At 38.9% G+C, this 25,738-nt stretch overlaps 1 protein-coding gene across 1 annotated transcript in view; it reads right to left on the bottom strand.

Annotated features, from left to right (window-relative positions):
• LOC128663050 (organic cation/carnitine transporter 2) overlaps positions 1-25,738 on the bottom strand; it is a 295,715-nt gene that overhangs the window by 43,878 nt on the left and 226,099 nt on the right. The window contains exons 6-7 of the mRNA XM_053717190.1: positions 20,327-20,427; positions 13,788-14,002 (exon numbers count right to left, since the gene is read on the bottom strand). Coding sequence (XP_053573165.1) covers positions 13,788-14,002; positions 20,327-20,427 — 316 coding nt within the window. The remainder of the gene's footprint in view (positions 1-13,787; positions 14,003-20,326; positions 20,428-25,738) is intronic.

The following is a 25,738-nucleotide window of genomic DNA, read 5'->3' as shown; positions in this document are numbered from 1 at the left end:
TATCTATATGTATATCTACATTCTATATCACACAGGCACACACAAAAAGACACTGACAAACACAAAGACACACACACATATAAGAGAAATAACTGTAGGCATGTGCAAATTTTAGCCATGGCTATTTTCCACCAAACCTGGACATTTGAATGCTCAGGTCTGACTCAGCTTTAAAGGGACATGAAACCAACATTTTTTCTTTCGTGATTTAGAAAGATCATGTCATTTTAAACAACTTTCTAATTTACTTCTATTATCCAATTTGCTTCATTCTCTTGATATCACTTGCTGAAAAGCATATCTAGATATGCTCAGTAGCTGCTTATTGGTTGCTGCACATAGAGGCCTCGTGTGATTGGCTCAGACATGTGCATTGCTATTTCTTCAACAAAGGATATCTAAAGAATTGAGCAAATTAGATAATAGAAGTAAATTGGAAAGTTGTTTAAAATTACACGCCATATCTGAATCATGAAAGTTTAATTTTGACTAGACTGTCTCTTTAAACCTGGACACAAATGGAAACTTAAACTTTCCGGGCCATTCCCAGACCATTGGCAACCCTAGTCTGGAAATGATGCATATAAGATATTGCTTGTTCCTTTGATGTTTATATTGGCTTTACAGGTATTTGGAGAAAGACAATGCTAAAAGTCTTTAGCTTCCCCAGTTCCTCAAAACCTTGTTAAGATGTGTATACGCTGTAATGAAAAAAGGGTAATTCTAAGAAATGTGAAGATGAAAACCATAAATTGATGGTTAGTTAAACATGTGGTATTTTTTATGAAGTTAAAGTGAATGTCAATTTTGATGCTAAAGTGCCCGATTTTTAAAAAATCGATTAAAAACAGGGGCACTTTAATTCATAAAAATTTACATTTCACTCCTGTTGTGAAAAATAAAACTTACCTTTTAATCTTGACAGCAGCTCCAGCTTCCTCTGGTCGTTGCAAGCCATTTCTGACATCAGAAATGATGAATAGATCATCCTCCAATCATGGCTTCCCCCCGGGGGAATCAGTGTCTGATTCAACACCGTGATTGGAGGAAGCCGGATTACTCATTTTAGACCCAGGAAGAGGCTTTGCGACGGGTGGAGGAAGCTGGAGTGGCTGTCAAGTTTAAAAACAAAATTTATGCTTACCTGATAAATTCCTTTCTCCTGTAGTGTGGTCAGTCCACGGGTCATCATTACTTCTGGGATATTAACTCCTCCCCAACAGGAAGTGCAAGAGGATTCACCCAGCAGAGCTGCTATATAGCTCCTCCCCTCTACGTCACCTCCAGTCATTCGACCAAGGACCAACGAGAAAGGAGAAGCCAAAGGGTGTAGTGGTGACTGGAGTATAATTCAAATTTTTTTTTACCTGCCATAAAAAAACAGGGCGGGCCGTGGACTGACCACACTACAGGAGAAAGGAATTTATCAGGTAAGCATAAATTTTGTTTTCGCCTGTTAAGTGTGGTCAGTCCACGGGTCATCATTACTTCTGGGATACCAATACCAAAGATAAAGTACACGGATGACGGGAGGGACAGGCAGGCTCTTTATACGGAAGGAACCACTGCCTGAAGAACCTTTCTCCCAAAAACAGCCTCCGAAGAAGCAAAAGTGTCAAATTTGTAAAATTTGGAAAAATTATGAAGAGAAGACCAAGTTGCAGCCTTGCAAATCTGTTCAACAGAAGCCTCATTCTTAAAGGCCCAAGTGGAAGCCACAGCTCTAGTAGAATGTGCTGTAATTCTTTCAGGAGGCTGCTGTCCAGCAGTCTCATAGGCTAACCGTATTGTGCTACGAAGCCAAAAAGAGAGAGAGGTAGCCGAAGCTTTTTGACCTCGCCTCTGACCAGAATAAACGACAAACAGGGAAGACGTTTGTCGAAAATCCTTAGTTGCCTGTAGATAAAATTTCAGGGCACGGACTACATCTAGATTGTGTAGCAGACGTTCCTTCTTTGAAGAAGGATTAGGACACAAAGATGGAACCACAATCTCTTGATTGATATTCCTGTTAGTGACCACCTTAGGTAGGAACCCAGGTTTAGTACGCAGAACTACCTTGTCTGAATGAAAAATCAGATAAGGAGAATCACAATGTAAGGCAGATAACTCAGAGATTCTACGAGCCGAGGAAATCGCCATTAAAAACAGAACTTTCCAAGATAACAGCTTGATATCAATGGAATGAAGGGGTTCAAACGGAACACCCTGTAAAACATTAAGAACTAAGTTCAAACTCCATGGTGGAGCAACAGTTTTAAACACAGGCTTGATCCTAGCTAAAGCCTGACAAAAAGCTTGAACGTCCGGAACTTCTGACAGACGTTTGTGTAAAAGAATGGACAGAGCTGAAATCTGTCCCTTTAAGGAACTAGCGGATAAACCCTTTTCTAAACCTTCTTGTAGAAAAGACAATATCCTCGGAATCCTAACCTTACTCCATGAGTAACTCTTGGATTCGCACCAATATAAGTATTTGCGCCATATCTTATGATAAATCTTTCTGGTAACAGGCTTCCTAGCCTGTATTAATGTATCAATAACTGACTCAGAAAAACCACGTTTTGATAAAATCAAGCGTTCAATTTCCAAGCAGTCAGCTTCAGAGAAATTAGATTTTGATGTTTGAAGGGACCCTGGATCAGAAGGTCCTGTTTCAGAGGTAGAGACCAAGGTGGACAGGATGACATGTCCACTAGATCTGCATACCAAGTCCTGCGTGGCCATGCAGGTGCTATTAGAATCACTGATGCTCTCTCCTGTTTGATTCTGGCAATCAATCGAGGAAGCATCGGGAAAGGTGGAAACACATAAGCCATCCCGAAGGTCCAAGGTGCTGTCAAAGCATCTATCAGAACCGCTCCCGGATCCCTGGATCTGGACCCGTAACGAGGAAGCTTGGTGTTCTGTCGAGACGCCATGAGATCTATCTCTGGTTTGCCCCAACGTCGAAGTATTTGGGCAAAGACCTCCGGATGAAGTTCCCACTCCCCCGGATGAAAAGTCTGACGACTTAGGAAATCCGCCTCCCAGTTCTCCACTCCCGGGATGTGGATTGCTGACAGGTGGCAAGAGTGAGACTCTGCCCAGCGAATTATCTTTGATACTTCCATCATTGCTAGGGAGCTTCTTGTCCCTCCCTGATGGTTGATGTAAGCTACAGTCGTGATGTTGTCCGACTGAAACCTGATGAACCCCCGAGTTGTTAACTGGGGCCAAGCCAGAAGGGCATTGAGAACTGCTCTCAATTCCAGAATGTTTATTGGTAGGAGACTCTCCTCCTGATTCCATTGTCCCTGAGCCTTCAGAGAATTCCAGACAGCGCCCCAACCTAGTAGGCTGGCGTCTGTTGTTACAATTGTCCAGTCCGGCCTGCTGAATGGCATCCCCCTGGACAGATGTGGCCGAGAAAGCCACCATAGAAGAGAATTTCTGGTCTCTTGATCCAGATTCAGAGTAGGGGACAAGTCTGAGTAATCCCCATTCCACTGACTTAGCATGCACAATTGCAGCGGTCTGAGATGTAGGCGTGCAAAGGGTACTATGTCCATTGCCGCTACCATTAAGCCGATCACCTCCATGCATTGAGCTACTGACGGGTGTTGAATGGAATGAAGGACACGGCATGCATTTTGAAGCTTTGTTAACCTGTCTTCTGTCAGGTAAATCTTCATTTCTACAGAATCTATAAGAGTCCCCAAGAAGGGAACTCTTGTGAGTGGAAAGAGAGAACTCTTCTTTTCGTTCACCTTCCATCCATGCGACCTTAGAAATGCCAGTACTAACTCTGTATGAGACTTGGCAGTTTGAAAGCTTGAAGCTTGTATCAGAATGTCGTCTAGGTACGGAGCTACCGAAATTCCTCGCGGTCTTAGTACCGCCAGAAGAGCACCCAGAACCTTTGTGAAGATTCTTGGAGCCGTAGCCAATCCGAATGGAAGAGCTACAAACTGGTAATGCCTGTCTAGAAAGGCAAACCTTAGATACCGGAAATGATCTTTGTGAATCGGTATGTGAAGGTAAGCATCCTTTAAATCCACTGTGGTCATGTACTGACCCTTTTGGATCATGGGTAAAATTGTCCGAATAGTTTCCATTTTGAACGATGGAACTCTTAGGAATTTGTTTAGGATCTTTAAATCCAAGATTGGCCTGAAAGTTCCCTCTTTTTTGGGAACCACAAACAGATTTGAGTAAAACCCTTGTCCTTGTTCCGACCGCGGAACCGGATGGATCACTCCCATTAATAAAATATCTTGTACGCAGCGTAGAAACGCCTCTTTCTTTATTTGGTTTGTTGACAACCTTGACAGATGAAATCTCCCTCTTGGGGGAGAGGATTTGAAGTCCAGAAGGTATCCCTGAGATATGATCTCTAATGCCCAGGGATCCTGGACATCTCTTGCCCAAGCCTGGGCGAAGAGAGAAAGTCTGCCCCCCACTAGATCCGTTCCCGGATCGGGGGCCCTCGATTCATGCTGTCTTAGGGGCAGCAGCAGGTTTCCTGGCCTGCTTGCCCTTGTTCCAGGACTGGTTAGGTCTCCAGCCTTGTCTGTAGCGAGCAACAGCTCCTTCCTGTTTTGGTGCAGAGGAAGTTGATGCTGCTCCTGCTTTGAAATTACGAAAGGAACGAAAATTAGACTGTCTAGCCTTAGGTTTGGCTCTGTCTTGAGGCAGGGCATGGCCTTTACCTCCTGTAATGTCAGCGATAATTTCTTTCAACCCGGGCCCGAATAAGGTCTGCCCTTTGAAAGGAATATTAAGCAATTTAGATTTAGAAGTAACATCAGCTGACCAGGATTTAAGCCACAGTGCTCTGCGCGCCTGAATGGCGAATCCGGAATTCTTAGCCGTAAGTTTAGTTAAATGTACTACGGCATCCGAAATAAATGAGTTAGCTAACTTAAGGGCTTTAAGCTTGTGTGTAATCTCATCTAATGGTGCTGATTCGAGTGTCTCTTCCAGAGACTCAAACCAAAATGCTGCTGCAGCCGTGACAGGCGCGATGCATGCAAGAGGTTGCAATATAAAACCTTGTTGAACAAACATTTTCTTAAGGTAACCCTCTAACTTTTTATCCATTGGATCTGAAAATGCACAGCTATCCTCCACCGGGATAGTGGTACGCTTAGCTAAAGTAGAAACTGCTCCCTCCACCTTAGGGACCGTTTGCCATAAGTCCCGTGTGGTGGCGTCTATTGGAAACATCTTTCTAAATATTGGAGGGGGTGAGAACGGCACACCGGGTCTATCCCACTCCTTAGTAACAATTTCAGTAAGTCTCTTAGGTATAGGAAAAACGTCAGTACTCGACGGTACCGCAAAATATTTATCCAACCTACACAATTTCTCTGGTATTGCAACTGTGTTACAATCATTCAGAGCCGCTAACACCTCCCCTAGTAATACACGGAGGTTTTCCAGCTTAAATTTAAAATTTGAAATATCTGAATCCAGTCTGTTTGGATCAGAACCGTCACCCGCAGAATGAAGCTCTCCGTCCTCATGTTCTGCAAATTGTGACGCTGTGTCTGACATGGCCCTAATATTATCAGCGCACTCTGTTCTCACCCCAGAGTGATCACGCTTACCTCTTAGTTCTGGTAATTTAGCCAAAACTTCAGTCATAACAGTAGCCATATCCTGTAATGTGATTTGTAATGGCCGCCCAGATGTACTCGGCGCTACAATATCACGCACCTCTCGAGCGGGAGATGCAGGTACTGACACGTGAGGCGAGTTAGTCGGCATAACTCTCCCCTCGTTGTTTGGTGAAATATGTTCAATTTGTACAGATTGACTTTTATTTAAAGTAGCATCAATTCAGTTAGTACATAAATTTCTATTGGGCTCCACTTTGGCTTTAGCACATATAGCACAGATATCTTCCTCTGAATCAGACATGTTTAACACACTAGCAAATAAACTAGCAACTTGGAAATACTTTTCAAGTAATTTACTATAATATGAAAACGTACTGTGCCTATAAGAAGCACAGAAAAAGTTATGACAGTTGAAAATTGATAAACTGAAAAGTTATAGCATCAAATCTTTGTAAACAACACACTTTTAGCAAAGGATTGCTCCCATTAGCAAAGGATAACTAACCCTGATAGCAGAAAAAAAATACAGAAATAAACGTTTTTTATCACAGTCAACTACAATCTCACAGCTCTGCTGTGAGTGATTACCTCCCTCAAAACAAGTTTTGAAGACCCCTGAGTTCTGTAGGGATGAACCGGATCATGCAGGGAAGACAAACTTCTGACTGAATTTTTTGATGCGTAGCAAAAGCGCCAAAAAAAGGCCCCTCCCCCTCATACACAACAGTGAGAGAGATCAGTAAACTGTCATAAATTAAATAAAAACGACTGCCAAGTGGAAAAAATAGTGCCCAAAACATTTTTTCACCCAGTACCTCAGAAAATTAAACGATTTTACATGCCAGCAAAAAACGTTTAACATAAATAAATTAAGTGTTATTAAAAAGCCTGTTGCTAGTCCCTGCAAATTAGGCTAAAGTCTTATGCATACAGTATAATTCCAGTGAAGTGCCATTCCCCAGAATACTGAAGTGTAAAATATACATACATGACAGCCTGATACCAGTTGCTGCTACTGCATTTAAGGCTGAGTTTACATTATATCGGTATGGCAGAAATTTCTCATCAATTCCATTGTCAGAAAATAATAAGCTGCTACATACCTCTTGCAGATTAATCTGCCCGCTGTCCCCTGATCTGAAGTTTACCTCTCCTCAGATGGCCGAGAAACAGCAATATGATCTTAACTACGCCGGCTAAAATCATAGAAAAAACTCAGGTAGATTCTTCTTCAAATTCTACCAGAGAAGGAATAACACACTCCGGTGCTATTATAAAATAACAAACTTTTGATTGAAGGTATAAAACTAAGTATAATCACCACAGTCCTCTCACACATCCTATCTATTCGTTGGGTGCAAGAGAATGACTGGAGGTGACGTAGAGGGGAGGAGCTATATAGCAGCTCTGCTGGGTGAATCCTCTTGCACTTCCTGTTGGGGAGGAGTTAATATCCCAGAAGTAATGATGACCCGTGGACTGACCACACTTAACAGGAGAAAGGTAAGTTTTTTTTCACAACAGGAGTGAAATGTAAATTTTGATTAATTAAAGTGCCCCTGTTTTTAATCGAATTTTAAAAAATTTAGCATCAAAATTGACATTTACTTTAACAGTGCAAGAATAAGCATGTATGGTAAAATTGTGCTGTGCCTTACCATATTATTTACAATTCACAGGTTCAAAGACAAAATATTCTTCTTATAATGCATCAATAAAATAAAATATATAGTACCGCAATGTCCTTACTATGGTTAGTTTAGGTAGAATAACTTTAGCTAATTTTGGTTTGTTGAAAAACTGCAGGGCATAACACTATACTAGACAATCTTTCTCCTCCAAATGACCTATTAGACAATTAGTTGCATCTATTATTGGGGTGCGAAATTCCAGTGTGAGGCATAAGAAATGCCTTCCATAACTTTCTGGTGGCTGTTTCCATGTGCAAGAACTTTGCAGCTCTTATAGTACACTTGCAATGTAACCATTCTTTTTCTTGTCTTAGAATTTAAATGATTTTGCTGTTGAAACATCTTCTTTAATATTATGGTTTCAATTATTGATAGAGTGCATGATGTTGCCTAAAACTGAATAGTAGAATGTGTTCTGGTCAGAGGTAATGGAATAGGAGTAGAACGTTGATCTGTAAAGGGAGGCAGAAGATGAATACTAATCCTGAAATAGGAAAAAACACATTTGTGAAATTTATCACCCAATATGGGGAGGGTGTAGCTAAAGTGAGAGGAATCTTAACCAAATATTGGTCTATATTGAAGAGCGATCCACTATTAGAAAATTATCTAGATGAGAAACCCAATATAGTGTTCAAAAAGAATACGAATTTAAGGAACCTTTTAGCACCTAGTAAGTTGAAAGACAAGGGTACTAAATGTAAACGTGAAGAGGTTTAATTTTTTTTTTTTTTAAATTAAGTGTCATCTATAAATGTCATAAGAGTAGACCTCAGAGATCAGTTATAGTGTTTAAAGCTATAGGGGAAGAGTTTAAGGTCAAAAACTTTATTACCTGTAAAAAGTACATGTAGTATATCTACTACAATGTGGGTGTGGCCTACTATATGTAAGTCACACAAAATGATGTTTGAGCAAAAGATTTAGTGAACACTATGCCAATATTAACCATTGTTGAAGCATAGTGTTCCTAAACATTACAGTGAAAAACATAATTGTGATCCATCTTCCATAACTATCAAAGGTATTGAGATAGTACCCAAGGATACCAGAGGGGGTTATCGATAAGTTACTTTAAGAAGAAGGGAAACATTTTGGACCCACAAATTGGATACCCTTGACCCTGGAGGACTCAATGTGGATATTGACATTGCAGCATTTATATGAAAAGGTTATTTAATTTGTATGAATTGCTTACAGAGATTGTGAGTTATAGGAATCCAGTCTTTTGAATATATTTGTGAAATTGTGGTTTAATATTTCATATTGTAGAGTACATATATATTTTTTGAGTGAAAAAATATTTTTCATATTGTGCTAAACAATTTTAGGTTTATAATCATTTATATATTTCTTGGGAGAATATTTGTAATTATTTTTGAGAGAAGTATGTTATATATGAAATGATTTATCAAATTGTATATGTAGGGGGCAGAGCCAGCTGCTAAAAGGAACAGGACGTGTTTGCGAAGAGCTTCCGGCTCTAACTTGATTTATAAAAGGTCTATATACATATAAATAACCCATATGCAGTGGCGTCACGAGGGGGGTGCGGGCCGCACCTGGGTGACACCCTCCAGGGGGTGACACAATTTTTTTTTTTTTTTTTAATTTTATTGAAATTCAAAGAAATACAATGTTGAGATGAATAGATTATTTTATTAGAGGGGCTGGCATTTGTGAACATTAGTGGGACTGGGGAAGTTGTAGACACACAATTTTTTTGCCCCTTGAGCCAGTGCTGCAATTTCAACAAATAGTTTTCCCGGCTGCTTTTGCTTGTTTGTACTTTGCTCCTCCCCTTCCCAATTTCATTATGAATGTTGTGGGCGTGCCGTGGGGCTTGCAAAGTTGCGCTGCTAGCCTAAACCTGCCTGCCTATCTGTGCTCACTGCTCAGTGACATGCGGCCTAGAGCTGTGCACTGACAGACTTGGAACAGAGTCAGAGAGCAGAATTTTCATAGTTTGCACGCCTAAACCTTTTCTTCAGTGATTTATTTTAGGGTGCTTTGTTTATCTTTCATTTGATGTTCTGCTGAGCCAGGGAGCAGCTCTAGGCATGAGCTTTATAATTAATGCAGTGCAGTTTACATATTTTGTATGTGTGTGTCTGAGTTTTTGTGTGTGTCTCAGTGTTTTTGTGTGTGTGTCTGAGTGTGTTTCCGAGTGTTTGTGTGTGCATCTGAGTATGTTTTTAAGTGTGTCTGAGTGTTTTTGTGTGTGTGTGCTTTCTGGGGGGGTGACACCATAACTTACCGCACCGGGTTACACCAACCCTAGTGACGCCACTGCCCATATGCACTAAAAGTGGATCCATTTTGCACTTGGGAGTGCTTTAAGAGAATTCGGGAGATTGAGCGGACATTCCTGGATCTGCGATTTTGACAAAAATATAACCATGATGGAGGCCTTGAAAGTATGGGAGTCTGAGATGGCTCAGTTCCTTCATGATCACTTCTACAGCCTAAAGCAGGCAATGTGCAAGATTATTGAAGACACAGCAATAGGCAACAATGCCCACACGCAAGTGGATGATCTGCATATAGGTTTTCATTATGGAAACCCCGCGTCTACTACGTATAATGGCGGATATGCGGATACATTTTTTCCCCAGAGGGTGTGCGGCCATATTGGCTCCCTCCAACAAGCAGGCAAACCAGCCTACAACAGTAATAGAACATTGCACTATACTATATGTAATACTATGGATGAAGAGGAACAGAATAACCCGACAAGAAGTGTGATTTATTGCTACCTATAGTGTTGGCCCACACCTCTTATGATCATCTTAGGGACGAGAAGGAATCATGGCAGCAGTGTGCTGGTTATGTAGGAGACACAGGGCAATCTTCAAGGAACACTTGCCACCATTCCAATAAGCTCCACTACATCAGTCCTTAACATCCACGGACTGCAACAGATAATCACCACAGATTTGCCAGGCTTAATGTTCTCATGAGCTAACCTGGCAAGATATTTCAAATTATCCATCTAATACAAGCTAGAAACCATGATGGACAGCAATGCTCCACACTGAACTTGATATTGACGACAGCAGCAAATTTACCAATGGCGCAAGTTTAACATGTTATGGTCAGGGAAATCTGCTCAGAGTTTCTTACTATGATAATGTGTTATCTGACAAACTAAGAGACTCATATGACCACCGTTCTTCATTTACTTGATTACATAAATTCCTAGCGTTATTTTCTCTAGCATCTATATTAAAACATGATACATGTTGCCCTATTATGAATCTTTAAAACTTGTTTATTGCCTAATATGTCTGATGACTCCAGCTGGGAGTGACTTAAACCAGTTTAGACATAGTCGGGAATTGACCCAATGCTCAGTCAGTAATTCATTGGTTTAGAGTGAACCTGTATAATAATTTTTGTAGTGTAGATTTTTTAGTAACTATGCCTACCTACTGACTAATAATAAGCACTTATAACAAGAGGTAATGAAACCGTCTTAGACTTACTACATAGCAAAAATTAGTCTGCTTGAAAGTTTATCAGACATAACCTTGTCATAATTGAGAATATTACTAATGTTCCTATCTAGTTCAATATATATACACTTATTGCAGCCCTGTGTATATAACCGCAATATATAATGTTCATGTGACTGCCAGGCCTTTATGTTTCACGCAACAGCTATAACTAAATTTACGCTATACTGCTTGGTTGTATTAATATCTTGCAAGGACGAAGATGTGCTGTCTGCGGCCGGGATGGCATATTTTTGTTTAACTTTATACTACAACCATAAACATCCATGGAATTTCTCTCTTTCAATAGTTACGTATAGTTTTCTATTAGAGACCTAGATGACAGTATGCTCTTATTTACATTTGCAGGGATAGCTACATAATTTACAGAATTATACAAAGTCATGCTAAAGCTGGATTACTCTATAAAGCATCAGATGTATACAATATGCCAGTACATCTTTATCTTGTGACATTTTGTCGGTCCAGTAGTATGTCATATGTTGAAAATACCTATAATGTACGCTATTCTACTTATTGAAATATAAGAATGGTTATTAAGCATTACTAGTTTTCCCTCTCTAAGTTACATGAGTGACCCATTAACAGGTGGGATGATTTCCTATTATGATAATAGATAATTTTAGTTGTATGCCAAAATGCTTTAAATTGTGATGCCGAGTGTTAGATTTTATGAAAATTATACGCTTGAGATTTTATGTAACACTCATAGCTCATGCTCCCTACAGATATTTCTACAAATACTTCCTTTGGCGCAGTCTTATTGTATTGCATTTTAATATACCCTACCATCAGACATACACCAATTTACGATCCCATTAACTACTTTGAGAAGTAATAGTTAAAGGGACATTCCTGTCAAAATTTAAATGCAGATAGATTTATTACATCTTTCAATAGAAACATATTTGCAATAATGTTTCTAGTAAACGTTATCACTGTTTTAGTGTTAACGTTTTTCTCTGCACGTGCATGTGAAGCATAGCTAGATATTGTTACTGCAGCCACATTTTAAATAATGCAGCTGCTCAGATCATTACTGGAGCTTGTATTATGTCAGCAATGAACAAATTGAGTCATTAACAGATGGTACAAGCACCTTAGGCTCTCTGAGCAAGTGCTGTATTTAAAATGCTGGTGCACGGTGCATACTTAAATACACTTTTGAAACAACTATAGCTTTTATTAGAAGCATTTTTGCTAATGCATGAATATTACAACATTGCTTCTGTTCAATACCGAAATGCACCCAATGTGGTTTCCAATTTTGGCTGGAATATCCCTTTAATAAATAAAGGGATTGATAGTCCGATTTCTGTTTCTGCCTGATTTATATTTAATAGATACTCTCAAGGAATATAGCCCTCTGGTTTCGGCTACGAATATTGTCATTAGTTAGTATGCTACTTTAATATGAAACGTGTCTTGACTTAAATTATATTGCAACCTAACAACTCATATCTACCTGTTTTGTACACTATATGCTATACAGTTATTTTAGCTCCCATAGTACTTGTCCACCAACCCTGCCCCCCATATTGCTTACTAGATAAGCATAGGAAAATGCATCCTTTGAAAATCCTATTTTTCTTTAACTCCCCTGAAATACCCCCCAGTTAAATTAACATTCTAGGGGTCCATGAGAGGCCCTTGCTTACTTTTTGGGGATAACATTTCACTAGTTACTTAATTATATTTGAGGGGATATATAACTATATATTGTTTAAAAAATTTAAAAATTAGGTGCGGCATTGCTTGCTTAATTTCTCCATACAGACTATTATATTTTGAGACAATCCTATATTTTAGTGTATTATATCATCCTGCAACAACTCTTACAGAATGTCATATTTTGCAATACTTGTGTCGTTTCATTACATCTGCTGCATGATACGTTTGAAAAATGCAATGTATTGATTTTCTGTAATTCTTCAACATCTCAATAAAAATTAATAATACATTTTATTTTTGTATAATATGTATTTTAAATATTTTTGGAGGACATATATCAGCCCTAATCACTCTTGCATATAACTCATAACACTTTATGTAGAATTATTATGTAAACAATAGTTTTATTGGCCACTAGATGTCGCTCAATCCTTGTGCATATAAATCATGGTCATTCATTCACACTCATTACTTGTGAGAAAGCAGCCAGTTTCGTCCCGGAAACATGTTGAGGTTTCGAGTGTGAATTCCCTTTTAATATCGTATTGTGGAAGTGGTGACGTCACACGCTGGTGAGCGTGATACCGCAAAGCAGACAGAGAACTCATTACCGGGAATATGATCTCGGTCCCAAGGGAGATAGAAGTTTCACTTCTAATGTTCATATTTGCTTTTTATGTTTGTGAGTGTGATCTTACACTATTTTGACTTTGCGCTCTAGATTTCTACCATTGAGAAGATGAATCCCTGCGACCGAATCTACAGAGAGCCCATGAAAAGATTTTCCCTTAAAGCGAAAGCAAGGTGTCATGACGCTCACTTCACTTCCCTCTGACAAGCACTGTACTCTGAGGGGAACCGGGCTTCAAACTGCTCTGAAGCACCATTCACTGAAGAAATCAAGCACATCATAATGATTCAACCACCTTCTAAGGAGGCAAAGATTAAAACTGGGGTATGTCTGGGGTTTGGAAAACTTTGCCTCCTCCTGGTAGGACTGTATATCCCATATATAACAGATCATGGACTCTTGCCACCTATATGAAATAAATGTAATTTACTTTTATTAAAATAGGAAATTAAAAATGATTAATATGCTACAGATTTAAGATAGACCAATATGAGCAATTAAAAGTAAAGTAGTCTTTAAGGGGCAGCTGTAAGGTTGAAAACCCCCCACTAATTTTTAATATCCAGAAATACTAGTAACGTATTTTCACGCAAGACAGCATTTAATACCAACCACATGAATACATAAATCATAATTAGTCTCCTGAAAATGATAATAAATGAAATTGCCAGCTAACCTGAAGGTACTAGTTGTATAAACAGAAGAACAACTCCTCCCAAGAACAGCGTGCTGGCTGTTGAATATCTGCGAGGAAAGTTCCGGAGGAGAAGCCACGCTATAATATATGCAGGCACTTCAATGATGGCTGATAGGAAGCAGTTCAAATAAGGATCCCCGTGCAAATTAGGGGTGTTGAGTGACAAACCAAAATATCCCACGGATATGATCATCCTGCAAAAATCAAGAGACACTTTTATTTAGTGAAATAATACGACCGCTTTTACAGTGCATGTGTGATTACCCATAGTGTGATAGAGAATGTGTCAAGAGCGCATAAAGCTCTGCAAGACGTTTGGCAACAGGTGATTTCACACAGTGCCAGTATTAGACTTTAGTTGATCATATATCATGTTATTTAGGCTCACAATGTCCTTTTGCTAGTGGGTTACATGAGAAGTGATTTGTTTGTTATTCAGTAAGGCTGCTCTATTACATAAACCCCTGGCAGTAAGTCGCTCCTCTTGTGCTAACGTAAGTAGCGCCTGCTTTAAAATCCTACCCTAAAACAAAAACATAATTTATGTAAGAACTTACCTGATAAATTCATTTCTTTCATATTAACAAGAGTCCATGAGCTAGTGACGTATGGGATATACATTCCTACCAGGAGGGGCAAAGTTTCCCAAACCTTAAAATGCCTATAAATACACCCCTCACCACACCCACAAATCAGTTTAACGAATAGCCAAGAAGTGGGGTGATAAGAAAAAAAGTGCGAAGCATATAAAATAAGGAATTGGAATAATTGTGCTTTATACAAAAAAATCATAACCACCACAAAAAAGGGTGGGCCTCATGGACTCTTGTTAATATGAAAGAAATGAATTTATCAGGTAAGTTCTTACATAAATTATGTTTTCTTTCATGTAATTAACAAGAGTCCATGAGCTAGTGACGTATGGGATAATGACTACCCAAGATGTGGATCTTTCCACACAAGAGTCACTAGAGAGGGAGGGATAAAATAAAGACAGCCAATTCCTGCTGAAAATAATCCACACCCAAAATAAAGTTTAACAAAAAACATAAGCAGAAGATTCAAACTGAAACCGCTGCCTGAAGAACTTTTCTACCAAAAACTGCTTCAGAAGAAGAAAATACATCAAAATGGTAGAATTTAGTAAAAGTATGCAAAGAGGACCAAGTTGCTGCTTTGCAGATCTGGTCAACCGAAGCTTCATTCCTAAACGCCGAGGAAGTAGATACTGACCTAGTAGAATGAGCTGTAATTCTCTGAGGCGGAATTTTACCCGACTCAACATAGGCAAGATGAATTAAAGATTTCAACCAAGATGCCAAAGAAATGGCAGAAGCTTTCTGGCCTTTCCTAGAACCGGAAAAGATAACAAATAGACTAGAAGTCTTACGGAAAGATTTCGTAGCTTCAACATAATATTTCAAAGCTCTAACAACATCCAAAGAATGCAACGATTTCTCCTTAGAATTCTTAGGATTAGGACATAATGAAGGAACCACAATTTCTCTACTAATGTTGTTGGAATTCACAACTTTAGGTAAAAATTCAAAAGAAGTTCGCAACACCGCCTTATCCTGATGAAAAATCAGAAAAGGAGACTCACAAGAAAGAGCAGATAATTCAGAAACTCTTCTAGCAGAAGAGATGGCCAAAAGGAACAAAACTTTCCAAGAAAGTAATTTAATGTCCAATGAATGCATAGGTTCAAACGGAGGAGCTTGAAGAGCTCCCAGAACCAAATTCAAACTCCAAGGAGGAGAAATTGACTTAATGACAGGTTTTATACGAACCAAAGCTTGTACAAAACAATGAATATCAGGAAGAATAGCAATCTTTCTGTGAAAAAGAACAGAAAGAGCGGAGATTTGTCCTTTCAAAGAACTTGCGGACAAACCCTTATCTAAACCATCCTGAAGAAACTGTAAAATTCTCGGTATTCTAAAAGAATGCCAAGAAAAATGATGAGAAAGACACCAAGAAATATAAGTCTTCCAGACTCTATAATATATCTCTCGAGATACAGATTTACGAGCCTGTAACATAGTATTAATCACGGAGTCAGAGAAACCTCTTTGACCAAGAATCAAGCGTTCAATCTCCATACCTTTAAATTTAAGGATTTCAGATCCGGATGGAAAAAAGGACCTTGTGACAGAAGGTCTGGTCTTAACGGAAGAGTCCATGGTTGGCAAGATGCCATCCGGACAAGATCCGCATACCAAAACCTGTGAGGCCATGCCGGAGCTATTAGCAGAACAAACAAGCATTCCCTCAGAATCTTGGAGATTACTCTTGGAAGAAGAACTAGAGGCGGAAAGATATAGGCAGGATGATACTTCCAAGGAAGTGATAATGCATCCACTGCCTCCGCCTGAGGATCCCGGGATCTGGACAGATACCTGGGAAGTTTCTTGTTTAGATGAGAGGCCATCAGATCTATCTCTGGGAGCCCCCACATTTGAACAATCTGAAGAAATACCTCTGGGTGAAGAGACCATTCGCCCGGATGCAACGTTTGGCGACTGAGATAATCCGCTTCCCAATTGTCTACACCTGGGATATGAACCGCAGAGATTAGACAGGAGCTGGATTCCGCCCAAACCAAAATTCGAGATACTTCTTTCATAGCCAGAGGACTGTGAGTCCCTCCTTGATGATTGATGTATGCCACAGTTGTGACATTGTCTGTCTGAAAACAAATGAACGATTCTCTCTTCAGAAGAGGCCAAAACTGAAGAGCTCTGAAAACTGCACGGAGTTCCAAGATATTGATCGGTAATCTCACCTCCTGAGATTCCCAAACTCCTTGTGCCGTCAGAGATCCCCACACAGCTCCCCAACCTGTGAGACTTGCATCTGTTGAAATTACAGTCCAGGTCGGAAGAACAAAAGAAGCCCCCTGAATTAAACGAAGGTGATCTGTCCACCACGTTAGAGAGTGTCGAACAATCGGTTTTAAAGATATTAATTGATATATCTTCGTGTAATCCCTGCACCATTGGTTCAGCATACAGAGCTGAAGAGGTCGCATGTGAAAACGAGCAAAGGGGATCGCGTCCGATGCAGCAGTCATAAGACCTAGAATTTCCATGCATAAGGCTACCGAAGGGAATGATTGAGACTGAAGGTTTCGACAAGCTGTAATCAATTTTAGACGTCTCTTGTCTGTTAAAGACAGAGTCATGGACACTGAATCTATCTGGAAACCCAGAAAGGTTACCCTTGTTTGAGGAATCAAAGAACTTTTTGGTAAATTGATCCTCCAACCATGATCTTGAAGAAACAACACAAGTCGATTCGTATGAGACTCTGCTAAATGTAAAGACTGAGCAAGTACCAAGATATCGTCCAAATAAGGAAATACCACAATACCCTGTTCTCTGATTACAGACAGAAGGGCACCGAGAATCTTTGTGAAAATTCTTGGAGCTGTAGCAAGGCCAAACGGTAGAGCCACAAATTGGTAATGCTTGTCTAGAAAAGAGAATCTCAGGAACTGATAATGATCTGGATGAATCGGAATATGCAGATATGCATCCTGTAAATCTATTGTGGACATATAATTCCCTTGCTGAACAAAAGGCAATATAGTCCTTACAGTTACCATCTTGAACGTTGGTATCCTTACATAAAGATTCAATAATTTTAGATCCAGAACTGGTCTGAAGGAATTCTCCTTCTTTGGTACAATGAAGAGATTTGAATAAAACCCCATCCCCTGTTCCGGAACTGGAACTGGCATAATTACTCCAGCCAACTCTAGATCTGAAACACAATTCAGAAATGCTTGAGCTTTCACTGGATTTACTGGGACACGGGAAAGAAAAAATCTCTTTGCAGGAGGTCTCAACTTGAAACCAATTCTGTACCCTTCTGAAACAATGTTCTGAATCCAAAGATTGTGAACAGAATTGATCCAAATTTCTTTGAAAAAACGTAACCTGCCCCCTACCAGCTGAACTGGAATGAGGGCCGTACCTTCATGTGAACTTAGAAGCAGGCTTTGCCTTTCTAGCAGGCTTGGATTTATTCCAGACTGGAGATGGTTTCCAAACTGAAACTGCTCCTGAGGACGAAGGATCAGGCTTTTGTTCTTTGTTGAAACGAAAGGAACGAAAACGATTGTTAGCCCTGTTTTTACCTTTAGACTTTTTATCCTGTGGTAAAAAAGTTCCTTTCCCACCAGTAACAGTTGAAATAATAGAATCCAACTGAGAACCAAATAATTTGTTTCCCTGGAAAGAAATGGAAAGTAGAGTTGATTTAGAAGCCATATCAGCATTCCAGGTCTTAAGCCATAAAGCTCTTCTGGCTAAGATAGCCAGAGACATAAACCTAACATCAACTCTAATAATATCAAAAATGGCATCACAGATGAAATTATTAGCATGCTGGAGAAGAATAATAATATCATGAGAATCACGATTTGTTACTTGTTGCGCTAGAGTTTCCAACCAAAAAGTTGAAGCTGCAGCAACATCAGCCAATGATATAGCAGGTCTAAGAAGATTACCTGAACATAGATAAGCTTTTCTTAGAAAAGATTCAATTTTTCTATCTAAAGGATCCTTAAACGAGGTACCATCTGACGTAGGAATGGTAGTACGTTTAGCAAGGGTAGAAATAGCCCCATCAACTTTAGGGATTTTGTCCCAAAATTCTAACCTGTCAGGCGGAACAGGATATAATTGCTTAAAACGTTTAGAAGGAGTAAATGAATTACCCAATTTATCCCATTCCTTGGAAATTACAGCAGAAATAGCATTAGGAACAGGAAAGACTTCTGGAATAACCGCAGGAGCTTTAAAAACCTTATCCAAACGTATAGAATTAGTATCAAGAGGACTAGAATCCTCTATTTCTAAAGCAATTAGTACTTCTTTAAGTAAAGAGCGAATAAATTCCATCTTAAATAAATATGAAGATTTATCAGCATCAATCTCTGAGATAGAATCCTCTGAACCAGAAGAGTCCAAAGAATCAGAATGATGGTGTTCATTTAAAAATTCATCTGTAGAGAGAGAAGATTTAAAAGACTTTTTACGTTTACTAGAAGGAGAAATAACAGACAAAGCCTTCTTTATGGATTCAGAAACAAAATCTCTTATGTTATCAGGAACATTCTGCACCTTAGATGTTGAGGGAACTGCAACAGGCAATGGTATATCACTAAAGGAAATATTATCTGCTTTAACAAGTTTGTCATGACAATTATTACAAACAACAGCTGGAGGAATAGCTACCAAAAGTTTACAGCAGATACACTTAGCTTTGGTAGATCCAGCAGGCAGTGGTTTTCCTGTAGTATCTTCTGGCTCAGATGCAACGTGAGACATCTTGCAATATGTAAGAGAAAAAACAACATATAAAGCAAAATAGATCAAATTCCTTATAAGACAGTTTCAGGAATGGGAAAAAATGCCAAACATCAAGCTTCTAGCAACCAGAAGCAAATGAAAAATGAGACTGAAATAATGTGGAGACAAAAGCGACGCCCATATTTTTTAGCGCCAAATAAGACGCCCACATTATTTGGCGCCTAAATGCTTTTGGCGCCAAAAATGACGCCACATCCGGAACGCCGACATTTTTGGCGCAAAATAACGTCAAAAAATGACGCAACTTCCGGCGACACGTATGACGCCGGAAACGGAAAAGAATTTTTGCGCCAAAAAAGTCCGCGCCAAGAATGACGCAATAAAATGAAGCATTTACAGCCCCCGCGAGCCTAACAGCCCACAGGGAAAAAAGTCAAATTTTTGAGGTAAGAAAAAATATGATAATTCAATGCATAATCCCAAATATGAAACTGACTGTCTGGAAATAAGGAAAGTTGAACATTCTGAGTCAAGGCAAATAAATGTTTGAATACATATATTTAGAACTTTATAAATAAAGTGCCCAACCATAGCTTAGAGTGTCACAGAAAATAAGACTTACTTACCCCAGGACACTCATCTACATGTATGTAGAAAGCCAAACCAGTACTGAAACGAGAATCAGTAGAGGAAATGGTAAATATAAGAGTATATCGTCGATCTGAAAAGGGAGGTAAGAGATGAATCTCTACGACCGATAACAGAGAACCTTATGAAATAGACCCCGTAGAAGGAGATCACTGCATTCAATAGGCAATACTCTCTTCACATCCCTCTGACATTCACTGCACGCTGAGAGGAAAACCGGGCTCCAACTTGCTGCGGAGCGCATATCAACGTAGAATCTAGCACAAACTTACTTCACCACCTCCCTTGGAGGCAAAGTTTGTAAAACTGATTTGTGGGTGTGGTGAGGGGTGTATTTATAGGCATTTTAAGGTTTGGGAAACTTTGCCCCTCCTGGTAGGAATGTATATCCCATACGTCACTAGCTCATGGACTCTTGTTAATTACATGAAAGAAATATAAGCACAAGAGGGTAATATGGAGGGGATGTGATGTAGGTCGCATTGACTTGTACATGTAACCCACAGACTAGTAATGCACCTTAGTTTTGTTTAGTCATATCCTCATACTTACCATAGCAAGATTGATAAAAATGTTATAGTGCGAATATTCTTTGTCCTCAGCAAGTCAAGAAATGTATGAGTCTTGTGTGAGAGGACCTTCAGCTCTTGTAGCTAGGAAATAAAACAGAGAAACCAGAAGTCAAAGATTGTAGAATTATCCACTGTCCAGCGTGTGTGAATTTTTATAGTGAACGCATAACTAGGTATGCTCATGGGCAGCAGTTATCTAGTGGGAGCTAGCTGCTCATTGGTCCCAGCTCACCTAAAGCATCTGACCACTGTCTGCAAACAAAATTCATCTATTTCACAAAGCCCAGCTGAGAATCACTTCACTCACACAGCCCATTACACCTAAAGCATCTGACCTCTTCCTGCATACAAACTTCTACTTTACAAAGCTCTTTCCACCCATCACCCTGATGTTTATTCTTATTATATAACAACTCTTAAAAGGACTCTGAACCCAATTTTTTTCTTCTGTGATTCAGACAGAGCATGCAATTATAAGCAACTTTCTAATTTACTCCTATTATCATTTTTTCTTCGTTCTCTTGCTATCTTTATTTGAAAAACAAGGCATCTAAGCTTTTTTGGGTTAAGAACTCTGGACAGCATTTTTTTATTGGTTGATTAATTTATCCACCAATCAGCAAGGACAACCCAGGTTGTTCACCAAAAATGGGCTAGCATCTAAACTTACATTCTTGCATTTCAAATAAAGATACCAAGAGAATAAAGACAATTTGATAATAGGAGTAAATTAGAAAGTTGCTTAAAATTTAATTCTCTATCTGAATCACAAAATAAATTTTTTTGGGTTCAGTGTCCCTTTAATTGCTCTCAGGTATTATGGCAGTTGGTCTGTTTGCTATGAAGGATTAACTGCAGTTGCACATTCTGCAGCATTTCTCTTAATACAGCTACTGTATATCGCTCCCTAATTTCAATGTAATATCATTCCGCATCTTTCTCCCGCTGCTCTTTGCGCACACATTCTCCCATTTACAGATTAATTTATTCTAACACAATTTACTTTACTCCAGAATTTGTATTGTTTAAAAAGATAGATAATCCCTTTATTACCCACTCCCCAGTTTTGCATAACCAACACAGTTATATTAATAGACTTTTTACCTATGGGATTACCTTGTATCTAAGCCTCTGCAGACTGCCCCCCTTATTTCAGTTCTTTTGACAGACTTGTATTTTAGCCAATCAGTGCCCTCTCATAAGTAACTCCACAGGCGTGAGCAACATGTTATTTATACGAAACACGTGAACTAACGCCCTCTAGCTGTGAAAAACTGTCAAATGCATTCAGATAAGAGGCGGCCTTCAGGGGCTTATAAATTAGCATATCGCCTACCAAGGTTTAGCTTTCAACAAAAAATACTAAGAGAACAAAACAAATTTGATGATAAAAGTAAATTGGAAAGTTTTTTAAAATTACATGCCCTAACTGAATCATGAAAGTTTAATTCTGACTAGACTGGCCCTTTAACCATGTCTCTGAATTTCCCTCCCTATCACCTTGTGTGTCACTCCCTCTCCTTCAGATTGTAAGCTTGAGAGCCTTTCTACCTGTAGGCGACTTTGAATAAATTTTACAATCATTGATTGTGCTCAATCGCAGGTCATTCCTCTCCTCTTGTTTCACTACTGCGGTAACGTACCCTCACAAATGTTACCTATCCTACAGTACTTGTTAGCGTATGCATTGTATGTACCACATGAATGTACTTTACTTTGTATAGCACTGCAGATGCTGTCAGTGCTTTATAAGTAATAATTATTATTATTAATAATAATGTTCAGCTACTCTAGATCTGACTTTAACTATTATGCTTTGCAAGGGCTAAACACAGCCATATGCAAGCAACAGTGCAATAATAAAATGCTGTAACAGCACATTACAGTTATCCATACCTACAAGCTATGGAGTTGATACAGAACAGATTATTATATATTATGTGCACTGATTGTGCGAGGCTCATAAGCCACTCCAGTGAGGAGGATTAACCTGTGTAACAAATAAGCAAGATCTTGATAAAAGAAAGGGCTTTGAGAAAGAATATCCTTTCTTAGAGGAAGCCTCCACCGTGGGCACAAGGACATCTTTCCCTGATCTGCAAACCAAATAATGCAAGGCCAAGCCAGATTAATTAGAATTTCTGAGGCTTGCTCCTGCTTGATTTTGGCTATAACTCTGGTTAGCAACACAAATGAAGGAAACAAATAAATCAGGTTTAACAACCAAGGGACCACTAGGGCATCCATCAGACGCGCCTGAGGTTCCAGAGACCTCGCACAATACTGAGGCAGTTTGTGATTGAAATGAGAGGCCATATATCTGGCAGACCCCAACATCTAACAACCTGGTTGAAAAGGTCAGAGACCATTCCAATTATACATACCAAGAATGTGGATGGCAGAAACCCTGCAATGATGGTGCTCTGACAAACTGAATATGTGGGACACTTCTCTCATCACTAATGAACTGCAAGTTCTTCCCTGATGATTGACATAAGCCACTGCTGTGACATTGATCTGTCAGACACAATGCATGGCTACAGAATCAATTATGAACCCCAGAAACCACCCCCCCACAAAGGTCTGAGGAATTAATGGGCTTTTGAGAAGATGGAAGCCTGAAGGAGGCCTGAACATCAATGATGTCCAAGTAAGGAATGTCAGGGTATCTGAATGTTATTAAATAATGTATATATAAATATATACTATATATATATATATATATATATATATATATATATATATATATATATATATATATATATATATATATATATATAATATATATATATATATATATATATATATATATATATATATATATATATATATATATATATATATATATATATATATATATAATATATATATGGCTGTCTACACCAAATGATTCATGTATTTGTAAGACATTAGATGCTTGGCTGACCACAATTCAATCCTCCCCCACTCAATATGCAAAATTAAAATGCATCCAGGTGAGAACAAAGGGAAGACATATGGTCTAGTTAAGTTCAGGCAGTCATTTCAAAGAAAGACAAATTACTTCAAAAAGATGGTCATCTATATGGTTGTGTATTGCAAATCTTAGATCAGACAGTTACTTCAAAGTAAATATTAGCATGATGGAGCCTCAGAAGTGTATGCCCATATATGGGCTTCCTGCCCAAGATGGATAATGAACTCACAGGCCCCCTGTGGGGAAAAGACAGTCTGTCTGTGGGAATGTTTGAATATACAAACATGCTCAAAGAATTGTAGTTTTTACCATCTACACAATAAATTATCCCTGCTGAGATCTAAATACACATAGGAAATCTGAACTCATTTTTGAATCACAATTTATGTTTAAATATCAAACATTAAATATATGCCTTAGACTGTATTAAATATCTATAATGCAATTCAGAGAATTGAATGGTAATTGTAATAGTCCCACTTTAAAATATGTAACATATTTATATATATTTTTTTCTGTCTTCCAGACATCTAAAGGACAAATTGGGATACATATGCTGAGTTAATAAATAGCAATACAGTCAATTTAAAATGTCCAATGTTAGTAACCTATTCTTTTTATTTTTTTCAGGCATTTAACAAATACACGTGTGGTCGTCCCATAAATCGTGTAATATGTTTTACGCAATCAGAAAGAGGTGTACTGAGTGTGTAATATGCTGGCTTTTATATGAATATAAGGAATTAATCAAATGCAATTTTAAATGGATTTTAAAATAATAATAATAATGTTTCATATCAAAATAATCAGGAAAAATTACAAAATATAATCCATGTATATTAAAATATGACCAGACAGGTTTATTAATATAAAGAAAACAAAATTTATGCTTACCTGATAAATTTATTTCTCTTGTGGTGTATCCAGTCCACGGGTTTATCCATTACTTGTGGGATATTCTCCTTCCCAACAGGAAGCTGCAAGAGGACACCTACAGCAGAGCTGTCTATATAGCTCCTCCCCTAACTGCCACCCCCAGTCATTCGACCGAAGACAAGCAAGAAAAAAAGGAGAAACTATAGGGTGCAGTGGTGACTGTAGTTTAAAAATAAAAAACACCTGCCTTAAAATGACAGGGCGGGCCGTGGACTGGATACACCACAAGAGAAATACATTTATCAGGTAAGCATAAATTTTGTTTTCTCTTGTAAAGGTGTATCCAGTCCACGGGTTCATCCATTACTTGTGGGATACCAATACCAAAACTTTAGGACACGGATGAAGGGAGGGACAAGGCAGGAAACTTAAACGGAAGGCACCACTGCTTGTAAGACCTTTCTCCCAAAAATAGCCTCCGAAGAAGCAAAAGTATCAAATTTATAGAATTTAGAAAAGGTATGAAAGCGAGGACCAAGTCGCCGCCTTACAAATCTGTTCAACAGAGGCCTCATGTTTAAAAGCCCATGTGGAAGCTACTGCTCTAGTAGAATGAGCTGTAATTCTTTCAGGAGGCTGCTGGCCAGTAGTCTCATAAGCTAAGCGAATTATTCTTCCTAGCCAAAAGGAAAGAGAAGTTGCCGAAGCCTTTTGGCCTCTCTTCTGTCCAGAGTAGACAACAAACAAAGCAGATGTTTGACAAAAATCTTTCGTAGCTTGTAAATAAAACTTTAAAGCACAAACCAGATCAAGATTGTGTAATAGACGTTCCTTCTTTGAAAAAGGATTAAGACATAGGGAAGGAACAACAATCTCCTGATTGAAATTCTTATTAGATACCACCTTAGGCAGAAACCCAGGATTGGTACATAACACTACCTTATCTGCATGGAAAATCAGATAAGGGGAATCACACTGTAAAGCAGATAACTCCGAAACTCTTCGAGCCGAGGAGATAGCTACTAAAAATAGAACTTTCCAAGATAAAAGCTTAATATCTATGGAATGCAAAGGTTCAAACGGAACCCCTTGAAGAACTTTAAGAACTAAATTTAAACTCCATGGCGGAGCAACAGGTTTAAACACAGGCTTGATTCTAACTAAAGCCTGACAAAATGCCTGGCAAAAGGACAGAGCAGAAATCTGTCCCTTTAAGGAACTAGCTGACAATCCCTTCTCCAATCCTTCTTGGAGAAAAGATAATATCCTAGGAATCCTGACCTTACTCCATGAGTAACTCTTGGATTCACACCAATGAAGATATTTACACCATATCTTATGATAGATTTTCCTGGTGACAGGCTTTCGAGCCTGAATTAAGGTATCAATGACTGATTCGGAAAAACCACGCTTTGATAGAATCAAGCGTTCAATCTCCAAGCAGTCAGACGCAGAGAAATTAGATTTGGATGTTTGAAGGAACCTTGAAGTAGAAGGTCCTGCCTTAGCGGCAGAGTCCATGGTGGAAAGGATGACATGTCAACCAGATCTGCATACCAA

The sequence above is a fragment of the Bombina bombina genome, chromosome 6 (assembly GCF_027579735.1).
Source record: "Bombina bombina isolate aBomBom1 chromosome 6, aBomBom1.pri, whole genome shotgun sequence".
In the NCBI taxonomy this organism is placed as follows: domain Eukaryota; kingdom Metazoa; phylum Chordata; class Amphibia; order Anura; family Bombinatoridae; genus Bombina; species Bombina bombina.
The sequence above is the reverse complement of the archived record's forward strand: the minus strand, read 5'-3'. Positions and strand labels throughout refer to the sequence as shown.